The sequence below is a fragment of the Pleurodeles waltl genome, chromosome 3_1 (genome assembly GCF_031143425.1).
Source record: "Pleurodeles waltl isolate 20211129_DDA chromosome 3_1, aPleWal1.hap1.20221129, whole genome shotgun sequence".
Taxonomy (NCBI): Eukaryota; Metazoa; Chordata; class Amphibia; order Caudata; family Salamandridae; genus Pleurodeles; species Pleurodeles waltl.
Genome location: NC_090440.1, coordinates 1,820,000,775 through 1,820,017,206, shown reverse-complemented (window position 1 = coordinate 1,820,017,206; position 16,432 = coordinate 1,820,000,775). Strand labels below are relative to the sequence as shown.

The window sequence follows — 16,432 nt, the reverse complement described above, 5'->3', positions numbered from 1 at the left end:
CGATCCCCGGCTCCTTTGACCTATTGGCCGTGTTGGCCACGGCTCCCCATTATGTTACTTTTTTTTGGCGGGTGGGGGAACGTAATCCCAGCCTGTACCTGTACCTACACTATTTACAGTTTGACTTCTTAATTCTCTCGTTCAGGTTCCTGAAAACCATTTATTTTAAACTATTTCTTTTCTTTTGTCATAGGGATATTATTAATGGTACTCTGGCGCCCTCCGCTGGTCACAATAATTAATGCAGGGGGTTTTGTTTCCAAAACCACGGTGAAAAGCTACCGATTAAAAGCACCTCCGAGTGGTTTCCAGACTGTGTGCGGCGCCCCTGGCTAATTTTGACGGCGCACCAAGGAGCCGCGGCGCACAGTTTGGGAACCACTGCCCTAAGGGGACTCCTGGCAGTGCCCAGGTCTACCAGAAGGTTTTTACTGGCCTTTTTCATGTACTCTGCCATTCTGGATCTTAGGCCAAGTACATAGTCCACTATGTCCTGTTAGGGAGCTTTTAAAGGTTGTTCCCAACCCTCCTTTACAAGTGTTAGTGGACCTCTTACAGGGTGTCCAAAGAGGAGTTCAAAGGGGCTGAAGCCCACTCCTTTTTGGGGTACCTCCCTGTAAGCAAAAAGGAGGCAAGGAAACAGGACATCCCATCTCCTCCTGAGGTTTTCAGGGAGTCCCATTATCATACCTTTGAGAGTTTTATTAAACTTTTCTACCAGTCCATTAGTCTGTGGATGATAAGGAGTGCTGAATTTGTAGGTTACACCACATTCCTTCCACATTGCTTTCAAGTATGCAGACATAAAGTTGCTACCCCTGTCTGATACAACCTCTTTTGGGAAACCCACCCTGGAAAAGATTCCCAGGAGGGCCTTTGCCACTGCAGGAGCTGTAGTGGTCCTTAGAGGAATTGCTTCAGGATATCTTGTGGCATGGTCCACAACCACCAAGATAAACCTATTGCCTGAAGAAGTAGGAGGGTCAAGGGGGGCAACTATGTCAACCCCTACCCTTTCAAAGGGAACCCCAACCACAGGTAGTGGAATAAGGAGAGCCTTTGGGGTGCCACCCGTCTTGCCACTGGCTTGGCAGGTCACACAAGACTTGCAAAAATCTTTTGTGTCTTCTGACATCCTAGGCCAGTGAAACAGGGGGACAAGCCTTTCCCATGTTTTGATATGGCCCAAATTCCCAGCCAAAGGAATGTCATGTGCAAGAGTTAGGAGGAACTCTCTGTACTGCAGGGGAATGACCAGTCTCATGGCTGTTCCAGGTTTTGGGTCCCTTGCCTCTGTGTACAAAAGGTTGTCCTCCCAGCAAACTCTATGTGAGTCACTGACATCCCCATTTTGCTGCTTGACAGCTTGCTGTCTGAGACCCTCTAATGTGGGACAGGTTTGCTGTGCCACACTCAGCTCTTCCCTGGCAGGCCCCCCTCCACCCAAAAGCTCAGCAGTGTCTGCTGCCAGCTCAGCTGGTGAAGGTTCTGCACAGGGAGGAAATTCTTCTTCCTCAGAAGGAGAATCATCTGTAGAGGGAGGGATAGTGGGTAGGGATTTACCCTTGCTACCTCTAGCTTTAGGGAGCACTTGGTCAATTTTTCCAGGATCCAAGTTACCCTGTCCTTTTTGCTTTTTGGCCTGAGCCCTTGTCAAAACAAAAATATGCCCAGGCATGCCAAGCATTGCTGCATGAGCCTCCAACTCCACTTCTGCCCAAGCTGATGTCTCTAAATCATTCCCTAGTAGACAGTCTACAGGTAAATCTGAGGCAACCACAACTTTCTTTGGACCAGTAACCCCCCCCCCCCCAGTTGAGATTCACAACAGCCATGGGGTGGCTAAGAGTGTTGTTATGAGCGTCTGTCACTTGGTACTGCTGACCAAGTAGGTGTTGTTCAGGGTGCACCAGTTTCTCTATCACCATGGTAACACTGGCACCTGTGTCCCTGTAGGCCTGAGCTTCAACACCATTTATTAGGGGAAGCTGCTTGTACGTATCCATATTAAGGGGACAAGCAACCAAGGTGGCCAAATCAATGGCACCTTCAGAGACTAACACAGCCTCTGTGGTCTCCCTAACAAGACCAACCCCAACTAAATTACCAATAGTGAGCCCAGCTACTCCCTTGGATTGGCTATTAGTAAGTTTGCTCCCCCCACCACTGCTATTACTAGGGGCACTAGAATTTGCAGTAGGGGATGTGGTAGTGGGAGGATTGGTGTTTTTCTTTGGACAACTGGCATCAGTTGTCCAATGGCCTTTGACTTCACACAAATAACACCAAGGCTTTTTAGGTTGATTATTGGAAGAGGATTTGGACCCACCACCCCCACCAGAGGATTTTTGTGGGCCTGATGAAGACTCAGTTTTACTTTTGTCCCCACCCTTGTCAGAAGACTTACCATCCTTCCTCTTGCCATCCTTGTCACCCCCTGTATGAACATTTCTGTTCACTCTTGTTCTGACCCATTTGTCTGCCTTCTTTCTCAATTCTTGAGGAGAGGTCAGATCTGAGTCCACTAGATATTGGTGTAACAAGTCAGACATACAGTTATTCAGAATATGCTCTCTCAGAATAAGATTATACAGGCTTTCATAGTCTGAAACTTTACTGCCATGTAACCACCCCTCCAAGGCCTTCACTGAACAGTCTACAAAGTCTGTCCAGTGTTGTGAGGACTCTTTTCTGGTGTCTCTGAACTTAGGGCCAGATGTAGCAAAAAAACATTTTGCGAGTTGCAAATTGCGAGTAATAGCGACTCGCAATTTGCAACTCGCAAAATGCTATGCAGAAAGGTGTCTCAGACACCTTCTGCGACTCGCTACGGGGTCGCAAAGACCCACCTGTAGTGCTTTCCTCTTAGCTAGTTTTTAAGCACTAACATAACACAACAGAAATGCACTTCTGAGTTCAAAGAAGACTTTTATTGTTGTTAATTCTTCCCCAACCACAATTTTTATGTTGACGAATTAGTAGCTTTCAAGCCCGCGTTAATCAAACAAAATATATCAGTTTGCAATATACACAGCAGGTTATATTTATAAGATATTGAATGCAAAGCAAAACAAATACTTCACCGTGTGGGAAACTATTTACAGCTTCATCTTTCTAAGGTCTGCAAGCTGATGACCCCTTGTCAGCCGCGAGAAAGAGATTCATCTACCCACACGGGATTGCTGGCAGCTGGCGCCAAGCTCCAGCACGAGGTCCGGCAGATTCGAATCTGACACTCTGTAGCCTGTTACATTTGTTACAACGGTGTGCCCCCTCCTCTCAGACCTGGGAAACTGAGCAAGCCTTTTGGAGACTGGCCAGGTCTCCAAGACTACTCCTGTTCCCAAGCTCAAGCGAAGAAAAGCAACACCCTTGTACCCTCTCTTATCATGTCTAGTCTACTGTGAGAAAAACATCTTGGTTCTCTGGTGCAAAAACACAGCTTGGAAAAATACAGCTTGGATTCTCAACTGCAATGTCTAACTCCACGTTAAAGGCAATGGGCAGCTAACCTAAATATCAAATGCAATGTCTAGTGTCATGTCAAAGCCAATAAGCATCTAAGCTGAATACAAAATGCAATGTCTTATATCATGTCAAAGCCCATAGGCAGCTGAGCTGAATACAAAATGCAATGTATAATATCATGTCAAAGCCAATTGGCAGCTGAGCTGAATATAAAATGCAATGTATAATATCATGTCAAAGCCAATAGGCAGCGGAGCTGAATACAAAATGTAATATATAATATCATGTCAAAGCCCATAGGCAGAATATCTAATAGCATGTCAAAGTCAATAGGCAGCTAAATTGAATACATCATGTCAAAGCCAATAGGAATGCAATGTCAAAGCCAATAGGCGGCTAGACTGGATACAGCATGCCAAAGCCAATAGGCAGAATACAGAAGGTAATGACTAATGCAATGTCAAAGCCCATAGGCGGCTAAACTGAATACAGAAAGTAATGGCTAATGCCATGTCAAAGCCAATAGGTGGCTAAACTGAACCAAACATACAATGTGCTACTGGTGAACATTGAGCAACTAATATGCGCAGTGGTGAAACACAAAGTCATTGGTCAAAACAAACTCCATCAAATGGCAGTACACCACCTCATGAATAATAATGAGGTGGGTCGCAGATTGCGACCCCATAGCGAGTCCATGCACTCACAGGAATGGTGGCCTGCTGGAGACAGCAGACCACCATGTCTGTGACTGCTTTTAAATAAAGCAGTTTTTTTTTTCTTTTTGCAGCCCGTTTTCCTTAAAGGAAAACGAGCTGCAAAATGAAAAAAATCCGAAACCATTTTGTTTAGTTTTTTTCAGAGTAGGCAGTGGTCCATAGGACCACTGCCTGCTCTGAAAAATATTTTTGGGGGCATTCACAAAGGGGAAGGGGTCCCATGGGGACCCCTTCCCTTTTGCGAATGTGTTACCATCCGCTTCAAGTGGATGGTAACTGCGAGTTGGTTTGCGACCGCATTCGCGGTCACAAACCAACTCAGCATGGCGATGCGGTCGCAAATAGGAAGGGAACACAACTTCCTATTTGCGAGTCGCAGCCTCAAATTGCGAGTCGGTACTGACTCGCAATTTGAGGTTGTGCATCGCGTTAAGCCTTTTGTGCTTCCTACATCTGGCCCTAAATCCTGTATTGTTCAGTGGTTAAGCCAAATCCATCCAAGAGTGCATCCTTCAAAACTGCAAAATTGTTAGCATCACTTTCTCTAACAGTAAGGAGCCTATCCCTACCCTTTCCAGTGAAAGATAGCCACAATATAGCAGCCCACTGCCTTTGAGGGACCCCCTGTACCATACAGGCCCTTTCAAGTGTAGCAAACCACTTGTTGATGTCATCCCCCTCCTTGTAAGGGGGGACTATCTTGTGCAGACTCCTGGATTCATGTTCTCTAACAGGATTACTATCAGGAATACTGCTGCTCCCACCATGGGGTCCAAACCCCAATCTCTGTCTCTCCTTCTCCAGGTCTAGGGATTCCCTATCTAAGGCCATCTGTTGCTGTTTAAGCTTCAGTCTGGTATCTTCAACCCTCAACTTTTTGAGTTCCCTTTCTAACATGTTATCCTCAGGGTGGGTGGGTTGTGAATGTTTGGACACAGAAGACAAATTGGATACAACAGAGGGGGATCTGTCCCTAACTGACTGAACCCTAGCAACTTGGCCTCTAGGAATAAATACTTCCCTACTGTGATGGGAACCTCCATAACTACCAACATTACTGGGTGTCTTGTTAGAGGGCAAATCCTGATCACAACCTTCCTACCTCCCTCAAGGAGATCCCCTGAGTCAGATTGGCAACCTTCTATTAACCTCTCATTTGATGTGCCTGCTTGGGACTCATCATTCACAATAAGCATGTTCAATAGAAATTCTTTGGTAGGGTTCGTTCCTATCACTACACCTCTTTCTAAGCAGTGACTCCTTAGGCTCTTGTAATTCAAATTGTCATAAGTAGTATTGACCATTTTGAGAGTGGAGTCTACTACAGACATGTTAGTAAAAGGTTTAGAAATAGTGAGAAGGAAGAAAAAGTTAAAGAACTTTTTAGAGAACAGAGAAAAAAACATTTTCTAACTTTTAGAAAACTTTTTGAAGTTTAGAATATTTTTCAGCACTTTGTAAAAGGTTTAAGAGGAGAAAATCAAAACTTTTTGGTTAGGTGTACATACACTGAACTGTTTTGTATATTATTCTCTTATGAAAAGTACAAAATGACAAAGTGGTAAGTAGTTACAAGTACTTATCCCACAGCTGCACAACCAATGTAGGAGGCTGGCCTGGCTTGTAGTGGGTACCAGAGGTACTTACACCTTGTCCCAGGTCCAGTTATCCCTCATTAGTGTAGAAGAGGTGTTTCTAGCATCTTAGGCTGATAGAAGGTAGCTATGGCAACGCAGCTTAGGCTGAACTAGGAGACATGTAAAGCTCCTACTATACCACTGGTGTCATATGCACAATATCATAAGAAAACACAATACACAGAATTACTAAAAATAAAGGTACTTTATTTTTGTGACAATATGCCAAAAGTATATCAGGGAGTACCCTCAGTATGAGGATAAGTTATATACACAAGATATTTGTACACAAACCAAACTTAGGTAAGTAATAGCAAGAAAAGTAATGCAAACAGTGTAGAATCACAATAGGTTGCAATAGGAGCACATAGGTATAGGGGCAACACAAACCATATACTCCAAAAGTGGAATGCGAACCACGAATGGACCCCACTCCTATGTGAGCTTGTCGCTGGGACTGTAAGAAAACAGTGAGGGTTAGAAAAATAGCCCACCCCAAGACCCTGAAAGGTAGGTGTAAAGTGCACCTACTACCCCCAGAGAGCACAGAAGTCGTGATAGGGGTATTCTGCAGGTAGAACAAACACCAGCAATGCAACAACAGTGAATTTCCGGACCTGAGTACCTGTAAGACAAGGGGACCAAGTCCAATAGACGCGACAGTGTCGAGAGTGGGCAAGAGCCCAGGACATGCCAGCTGAGGGTGCAAGGAAGCTGCCACCGGATGGAAGAAGCTTGGAGTTCTGCAAGAAAAACGAGAGCTAGGGACTTCTCCTTTGGAAGACGGATGTCCCACATCGCGATGAAGCTTGCAGAGGTGTTCCCATGCAGAAAGATCGCAAACAAGCCTTGCTAGCTGCAAGGGTCTCGTAGAGGTTTTTGGGTGCTGCTGTGGCCCAGGAGGGACCCGGATGTCGCCACTTGGAGGAGGAGACAGACGGGGTGCCCAGCAACTCAGGGAGCTCACACAGAAGCAGGCAGCACCCGCAGAAGTACCTGAACAGGCACTAGGAAGAAGAATGAGTCCACGCGAAGTCACAAAAGGGAGTCCCACGACGCCGGAGGACAACTCAGAAGGTTGTGCACTGCAGGTTAGAATGTCGGGACCCAGGCTTGGCTGTGCACAAAGAAAATCCTGGAAGAGTGCACAGGAGCCGGAGCAGCTGCAAATCACGTGGTACCCAGCAATGCTGTCTAGCGTGGGGAGGCAAGGACTTGCCTCCACCAAACTTGGACTGAAGAGTGACTGGACTGTGAGAGTCACTTGGACAGAGTTGCTGAGTTCCAGGGACCACGCTCGTCAGGCTGAGAGGGGACCCAGAGGACCAGTGATGCAGTCTTTTGGTGCGTTCGGTTGCAGGGGAAAGATTCTGTCGACCCACAGGAGATTTCTTCAGATCTCCTGGTGCAGGGAGGAGGCAGGCTACCCCCAGAGCATGCACCACCTGGAAACAGTCGAGAAAGCCGGCAGGATGAGGCGATACAAGGTTGCTAGTAGTCATCTTGCTACTTTGTTGCGGTTTTGCAGGCGTCCTGAGCAGTCAGCGGTCAATTCTTTGGTAGAAGGTGAAGAGGGAGATGCAGAGGAACTCTGATGAGCTCTTGCATTCGTTATCTAAAGAATTCCCCAAAGCAGAGATCATAAATAGCCAGAAAAGGAGGTTTGGCTACCAAGGAAGGAGGATTGGCTACCAAGAGAGATAAGAGCTTATCAGAAGGAGCCTCTGACGTCACCTGCTGGCACTGGCCACTCAGAGCAGTCCAGTGTGCCCCCAGCACCTCTAAATCCAAGATGGCAGAGGTCTGGGACACACTGGAGGAGCTCTGGGCACCTCCCCTGGGAGCTGCAGGTCAGGGGAGTGGTCACTCCCCTTTCCTTTGTCCAGTTTCGCACCAGAGCAGGGCTGGGGGATCCCTGAACTGGTGTAGACTGGCTTATGCAGAGATGGGCACCATCTGTGCCCATCAAAGCATTTCCAGAGGCTGGGGGAGGCTACTCCTCCCCAGCCTTCACACCTATTTCCAAAGGGAGAGGGTATGACACCCTCTCTCAGAGGAAATCCTTTGTTCTGCCTTCCTGGGCCAGGGCTACCTGGACCCCAGGAGGGCAGAAACCTGTCTGAGGGGTTGGCAGCAGCAGCAGCTGCAGTGGAGACCCCAGAAAGGCAGTTTGGCAGTACCCGGGTACTGTGCTAGAGACCCGGGGATCATGGAATTGACCCCCCAATGCCAGAATGGCATTGGGGTGACAATTCCATGATGTTAGACATGTTACATGGCCATGTTCGGAGTTACCATTGTGACACTGTACATAGGTAGTGACCTATGTACAGTGCACGCGTGTACTGGTGTCCCCGCACTCACAAAGTCTGGGGAATTTGCTCTGAATGATGTGGGGGCACCTTGGCTAGTGCCAGGGTGCCCACACACTAAATAACTTTGCACCCAACCTTCACCAGGTGAAGGTTAGAGATATAGGTGACTTATAAGTTACTTAAGTGCAGTGGTAAATGTCTGTGAAATAACGTGGATGTTATTTCACTCAGGCTGCACTGGCAGGCCTGTGTAAGAATTGTCTGAGCTCCGTATGGGTGGCAAAAGAAATGCTGCAGCCCATAGGGATCTCCTGGAACCCCAATACCCTGGGTACCTCAGTACCATATACCAGGGAATTATATGGGTGTACCAGTATGCCAATGTGAATTGGTGAATTTAGTCACTAGCCTGTTAGAGACACATTTGGAAAGCAGAGAGAGCATAACCACTGAGGTTCTGGATAGCAGAGCCTCATTGAGACAGTTAGACATCACACAGGGAACACATACAGGGCACATACTTATGAGCACTGGAGCCCTGCCTGGCAGGGTCCCAGTGACACATAGACTAAAACAACATATATACAATGAAATATGGGGGTAACATGCCAGGCAAGATGGTACTTTCCTACAGACACACAAACACAAAACCAACAGAAATCAGTCACAACAACAATTCCACCAGACTCAAAGTAGGAGAAAAACAGTCAGACACACCACCTTCCTGCTATGCCTGCAACACACCTCCCTCCAAATTATGAACCACGAACCACCACAGCGGACACTCAGCGATGGTCAGTCATTGGTGGTGGAGACCGCCATGGTTGATTTAGCTTCTCCACACCAACAGAAGCCAACGTTAACCAAATTGAAAAACCCACACCAGACACACCATACACTCCCACCAACAGCAACATAAAACACACCACCACACAACCCACAAGTCCCTGCAAACTCGACAATTCTGCTACACGTTGCCAGCACATATATTGACAGAACTGCACACACACACACCACAACCACCAATATACCCATCACGCATTACACACCACACACTATACCTCAATACTTAATACCCTCTGCACAACGCACATACTACACAAAAGTCATGCCCCCACAAAAGAACCTCAGTTTCCCTGATGAGGAGTTACGGATGATGATGGAAGAAATTGTCAAGGTAGAGCAATAGCAGTACAGTGCACAGGTCGGGCAGATATCCATTGCCTGAAAGATGGGGCGATGGTGGAGGATCGTGGACAAGGTGAACTCCAGGGCATCCTATTCATACACAAGGGAGGACATTCGAAAGAGGTGGAATGACCTACGGGGAAAGGTGCGTGCAGTGGCCTCTAGGCACCACGTTGCCATAATGAAGACTGGCCGTGGACCCCAACCTCTTCCCCCACAGTTGACAGCATGGGAGGAGAAAGTCTTGGCTATCATACATCCAGAGGGCCTCACAGGAATCACTGGAGGGCTGGACACTAGTGAGTCACGATTACCACCTCAACAGCTCTGTTACCTACATAGCATGCCACCTCTCACCCCAACTCCCTTCACCCCACTCCATCCCATACAGAGAACCACCCCCATAACCACCCTCAACTGTGTACCCCTCCATGCACTACCCACTGCAAGCACGCCCCTCCCAGCTCTGCATGCATACACAACAATAATGCATGGGCAGCATGTAGCGTTACCAATCCCACAATCCATCACCATACACTGACCAAAGGTGGAAGGACAACATCTATCCCATAGGGAAAACAAGAAATGCTGAATATGTAACTGACAATGACTGTAACAAATCATATAGATGTCCAAAGGTACCCCAGCCAATGTCAGAGGCGAGCATGTGCCACAGCAACCCAGTTCTCCACCACAAAAAGCGCTCAGTGATGACAGCAACTCTGGATGTCTTGATCTGGATGATCTCCCTGGCCCATCTGGGACCACTGGTCAGTCCAACACCCAGTCCACCACAGGGCCCCACCCATCAGACTCCAATACCACAGCAGCCACCCATCATCCCCAAACCTCTGTCCCCAGTACACGACAATAAACAGTGTGCCCACCTGTATAGGGACCCAAGTCGACATCACAAGGCAAGACGATAAAGGTCCTGGTGTCAGTGGGAGTTGGCACACAGTTCAGGGGACACAAGCACAGGGAGCCAGGGCCAGTGGGAGGTTATGTGTGCACCAAGGGGAGGCCCAACCTGGGGAATCGACTGCACAAGGGGCACTCACACATGTCCTGGGAGCCTACCAGAAATCCTAGGACAGGATGGGTCAAGTGATTACCATCTTGCCGGAGAACCATTGGCTGCAGGGCAAACACCACCATGAGGTCATGCGACAGTTGCATGGCTTAAATTCCAAAATGGACTCCATTGCAGGGGTGCTCGGTGACATGGCGAACATCATGCGTGAGTACACAAAATACCAGCGGGCCCCTTCTACTAGCAAGTGTATCACCAGCGTTCCACATCTGCTGCAGCTAGTAGTCAGGAGGACCTGACACAAGACTCACAGGCCACCAGCACCTATCTCTCTGAAGCACAAGAACTGCCCCGCAAACTTTCCCTGTGACCCAGACAGACACCAGAGACTGTAGCCAAGATCCAAACCACCGCCAGAAAATGAGCCCCTCCTGAATGTCTCCCTTTTATGCCACTGAGACACTTTGTTCACTTTGGGCTGCCATTGCTCCTTTTACTATGGCCCCATGGATACTGGAGCTGTGCTACAAACCAACTGGGCCACTACACTAAAGTTTTCATCCACCATCACCCCACTCTTTTGCACTATCCCTTCCTTTTTGCGCTTCAATAGACACACTTGAGCACAACTGAAGTTTTTGTGCTTTAAGTACAACAATATGCAATATCGTGACCTGTATTATCCTGTACAAATGTCATGTAAAGTGTAAATCCATCCAATGGACAGTCGGATTGGGGTACACATAACCAGTGTGAGAGCATGCCACAAGTCACCATCCACCAAACGGTGTAAAAGCAGTCTGTAGTCTTCACATTAGTTCACGGTTGTGACCACACCTACATCTGCAAAAAGGGAAACCATTAATGACAGTCAGTTGAGAAGAAAAGGAAGTAGAACAGCATGATCCTCTATAACATAACAGCCTACATTCAGCTGGTCACTTCTACTCAGTAATTTGCACAGCAATTGACACATGACACCATAAGTGAGGAGAAATAACTCATTTCAGGCCCTCACACAAGATACCACAGTATTGGCTATGCCATGTTGTCAGCATGCCAATCCCTTCTTTGGACTGCCTAGTCTGGGCCACACTGTTAGGGTAATTGAAGTCACAGATCGGTTGTGTAAGCCCATTGTAAGTCACATGACATTCCTAGCAACATATGCTACATACTGGATGGGATGAGACACAGTTTGCATGTATCTGAGAAAGCGAAACTACTGACACTTTGCATGGGCTGAATAAGCTTGTAGAACATCACCATAACACTGGGACGACTAACCACAGATGGAACAGTGTAAGGTCACATAATGCACACATTTGTGCTTGGCTCAACACAGCAGCCACACAGCACTTTAGTGTAATGGAGGTATGAACAGAAGTACAGTCTTACCTGAGTGTATTCGGAAGTACTGCTTTATCAGATGTGTCTTGTTGTCCACATCCTCCTCCTCCACATCCTCACCACTATCTTCAGTGTCCTCTGCTGCCACAGGTGAATTGTCTCCCCACATCTCCTGCAGGAATGGCACATGGCCTCTGAGGGCCAGATTGTGCAGCATGCTGCAGGCCACCACTATCTGGCAGACCTTCCCAGGAGCATAGAGTAGGGATCCACCAGATACATGGAGACACTGGAATCTGGCTTTCAGTGGGCCAAAATTCCTTTCAGTTACCCATCTGGTACGACCATGTGCTTCATTGTACCGATTTTCTGGCCCTGTCCTTGGATTCCTCACTGGTGTCAACAGCCAGGATAGGTTTGGGTAACGAGAGTCACCTGGAAGTAGTGAGAGACACACATTACTCATGTACAATAGCACAGAGTACAACTTCAGGTAGCATACGGTGACATGCACTAGGGGAAACCTCAAGCTCACCTATGAGCAACACTATTTCTCTTTGTAGTCATGCCATCACCTGTGGGACACTGCGATTCTTCATAGGCATCATGAACAGATCCAGGAAACTTGGCAGTAACATGGGAGGTTATATTGATCTGCAAGGCACACTATCTGGACATTTATTGAATGGTAATTGTTCCTATTTTTGTAGATCTGCTCATTTGGCCTGGGAGGGCCCAAGGCAATATGGGTCACGTCAGTAGCACCAGTCACATGTCATATGTATCCCATGGTGTAGAATGCAGCCTTCACACTGGGCAAATCATCACAGTTGGGGAATGAGATACAGCTGCTCATGTGTTTCAGCAAGGCAGCCAAAACTCTACTTAGAATATGTGAAAACATTGGCTATGACATTCCTGCAGTCAAGCCCACAGTCACCTGGAAAGAACCACTGGCCAGGAAGTGGAGCACTGACAGTACCTATACTGCAGGGGCTATTGTTATAATGCTGTGAATAGCAGGAATCAAATCTGGCTCCAATTGTTGACACAGGTCCGTAATTGTGGACCTGTCCAGAGGATAGGTCATTATAATACGCTGTTCCTCCAGTGTAGCCAAGTCGACTAGGGGACTGTACACAAGTGTTTGCCTCCTCCTCCTCCTCTGCAGTTGTGGGCATCTAAGTAAACCAAACATCAGAAGTGTGTGACTACAGGAAGGATAGACGCACAGTGTCATAGTACACAGAGCAGTCGCATCCAATTTACGCAAACAATGATTGGAATTTTCACTGGTGTCCTCTGCATGCAAACGGACTTCCTCAAAAATACCAATACTTTTCATTAGCCATTGTGTCTCACAGAAATATATGTGGAGTTGTGTGTAGTGATTAGTAGCATCCTGTTAGAAATGGGGTCTTCAGTTGGCAGTCAGCTTACGCCCTGTCCAAGCAAGGACCCTCACTCTAGTTAGGGTAAAAGATAATCACCCTCAGCTAACCCCTGCTTACCCCCCTAGTAGCTTGGCACGAGCAGTAGGCTTAACTTCAGAGTGCTAGGTGTAAAGTATTTGTACCAACACACACAGTAACTAAAAACACTACAAAATGAAACGATACAAGTTTAGAAAAATATAAAATATTTATCTAAACAAAACAAGACCAAAACAATAAAAAACCACCATACATAAGTCAAGCTATCAATTAAAAAGTAAAAAGAGTCTTCATGTAGTTTTAAACACACTCTAACACTGTTAGCATCAAAAATGTACCTTAGGTGCGTCAAAAAGGGCTTGCGATGGTTCGATGCTACTCACTCACGAGACCTTGTGTAGTTTTTCCTTTAGTCTTGTGTTATTTTTACACACCCAGCGGTACTTGCGCCGGAAATCCAGCTGCACGAGGATCCGAAAACCACCCAGCGTGGGTTGCGATCTCATCCACCTCCGTCAGTGATGCTGTGCGTCGTTTCTCCAGCCCTGGGCGTCGATTTTCAGGTCGGGTTGTAGGCGAGCATCAACTTTCAGACGCAAAGCTGGCGACGCGTCGATTTTTCATCTGCAGATCAAAATTTCACCGATCTTTTCCCCGCACGGCGTTCTGTGCGTGGATTTCTTCCTCTTAGGCTGCCAGCTTCTCCTTTGAGAGAGAAGTCTTTGCTGTCCCTGAGACTTTATACAACAGGGGGAAAGCTCTAAATCAAGCCCTTGGAGATCTTCACAAGATGGAAGGTACACAAAGTCCAGTCTTTGCCCTCTTACTCTGGCAGAAGCAGCAGCGGCAGGATAGCTCCTCAAAGCACAGTCACAGGCAGGGCAGCTCTTCCTCTTCAGCTCTTCCCCAGGCAGAGGTTCCTCTTGGTTTCCAGAAGTATTCTAAAGTGGTTTTGGGTGCCCTTCTTATACCCATTTTCTCCCTTGAAGTAGGCCTACTTCAAAACAAAGTCTCTCTTGATTGTGAAATCCTGCCTTGCCCAGGCCAGGCCCCATACATTCACCAGGGAGTTGGAGACTGCATTGTGTGAGGGCAGGCACAGCCCTTTCAGGTGTGAGTGACCACTCCTCCCCTCCCTCCTAGCACAGAAGGCTCATCAGGAAATGCAGGCTATACCCCAGCTCCCTTTGTGTTACTGTCTAGTGTGAGGTGCAACCCGCCCAACTGTCAAACTGACCCAGACAGGGAATCTGCAAACAGGCAGAGTCACAGAAATGGTATAAGCAAGAAAATGCCCTCTTTCTTAAAGTGGCATTTTTCAACACACAATCTTAAAGTCAACTTTACTAAAAGATGTATGTTTAAATCGTGAGCTCAGAGCCCCCAAACTCCATATGTCCAACTGCTCCCAAAGGGAATCTACACTTTAATCAGATGTAAAGGTAGCCCCCATGTTAACCTCTGAGAGGGACAGGCCTTGCAACAGTGAAAAACAAATTTAGCAATACTTCACTATTAGGACATATAAATAATATTACTATGGGCCTCATTATGACCCTGGCGGGCGGCGGAGGCCGCCCGCCAGGATCCCGCCCTCCAAATTACCGCGCCGCGGTCAAAAGACCGCGGCGGGTATTACGAGATTTCCCCTGGGCTGGCGGGCGGTTCCAGTTAAACCGCCCGCCAGCCCAGGGGAAAACGACCTTCCCACGAGGATGCCGGCTCGTAATAGAGCCGGCGGAGTGGGAAGGTGCGACGGGTGCTACTGTACCCGTCGCGTATTTCACTGTCTGCAAGGCAGACAGTGAAATACATTTTGGGGCCCTCTTACGGGGGCCCCTGCCGTGCCCATGCCATTGGCATGGGCACGGCAGGGGCCCCCAGGGGCCCCGCGACCCCCCCTACCGCCATCCTGTTCATGGCGGCTTCCCCGCCATGAACTGGATGGCGGTAGGGGGGGTCAGAATCCCCATGGCTGCGGAGCGCGCTCCGCAGCCATGGAGGATTCCAATGAGCAGCGGAAAGTCAGCGGGAGACCGCTGACTTTCCGCTTCTGACCGCGGCTGAACCGCCGCGGTCAGAATGCTCATTGGAGCACCGCCAGCCTGTCGGCGGTGCTCCCGTGGTCGGTGGCCCTGGCGGCCACCGGCCGCCAGGGTCAGAATGACCCTCTATATGTCCTACCTTAACCATACACTGCACTCTGCTCTTGGGGCTACCTAGGGCCTATTTTAGGGGTGCCTTACATGTAAGAAAAAGGAAGGTTTACACGCCAAGGATGAAAAGTCTAACACATCCCATTTGAAATGACCTGTCAACTACTCATCTGCAAGCAGTGCACTGAGATCTAATTTGAGTGCAGGAGGTTACAACCAAACCAAAGTATGTGGCGGACTGGAAGTACCTTGGTGTCTACCATCAGTACCTATGATGCGTATTAACTTTACTGACATGAGTACCAGCACCAGAAAATGACAACCACCTGTCTTGTATGCAGGGACAGGTGGAAGTGACCTCACTCCGCTAGTGTTTGACGTTATGGCAGTAGGCGGTCTGCACTGCCGTGCAAATCCTCATTGGTTAACATGGAAGTCTATGGAGCACAGGAACCAATGATGATCACCACCAGCAGTGACGGTGTTCACTGGCGCGGACATGACCACCATTTTCTCTATCCCACTTCACTTGATTCCTGACTCTCAACACATCAACACCTCCACTGCTTGTGCTGGTGTGTCCTGTGTCTGGAACCCCTTATGGCCAGTGCTACAGGAGATAAGGCCCCAGCCTTCACATCTGAGGAACTCCAGAGACTGGTGGATGGAGTGCTACCCTTGTATGGATAGTTGTATGGGCCTCCAGAAGAACAGGTGAGCCCCGTTTGGGTACTTTGGATGCAGCCTGGCTGTATGTAGATGTATGTGTGCGCTGGCAGTATCTGTTGGGGAGTTTATTTTTGCTGCATACAATGTGTACGCTGAGGTATGAGTTAAGTGTGAGGCTGATGTGGGATCTGTGCAGTATGTAAGCCATTGCTGTGACAGAATGTAGTGGGGAGTTCATGGTGTCCTTTCGACTATGTTACGTGTGCAGGGCAGCGCCCATCAGAAGAAAGGGTTATGGCGTGCCATCGCCAAGGACATGCGGACCCTGGGGGTACATATCTGGCGGAGCACCCACTGCAGAAAGATGTGGGAGGACCAGCGATGCTGGGCCCACAATATCGTGGAGGCCCAGCTAGGGACGTCCTCCCAATGAGGGAGTGGTTTCCGTAGGACACTGACCCCCC

At 48.2% G+C, this 16,432-nt stretch overlaps 1 protein-coding gene across 1 annotated transcript in view; it reads left to right on the top strand.

Moving 5' to 3' along the window:
• The first annotated feature begins 12,316 nt into the window (after window positions 1-12,316).
• The window catches only part of LOC138283622 (uncharacterized), a 42,185-nt gene continuing 38,069 nt past the window's right edge, over window positions 12,317-16,432 (top strand). The window contains exon 1 of the mRNA XM_069221560.1: window positions 12,317-12,398. Within this exon, the coding sequence (XP_069077661.1) occupies window positions 12,317-12,398 (82 nt within the window). The remainder of the gene's footprint in view (window positions 12,399-16,432) is intronic.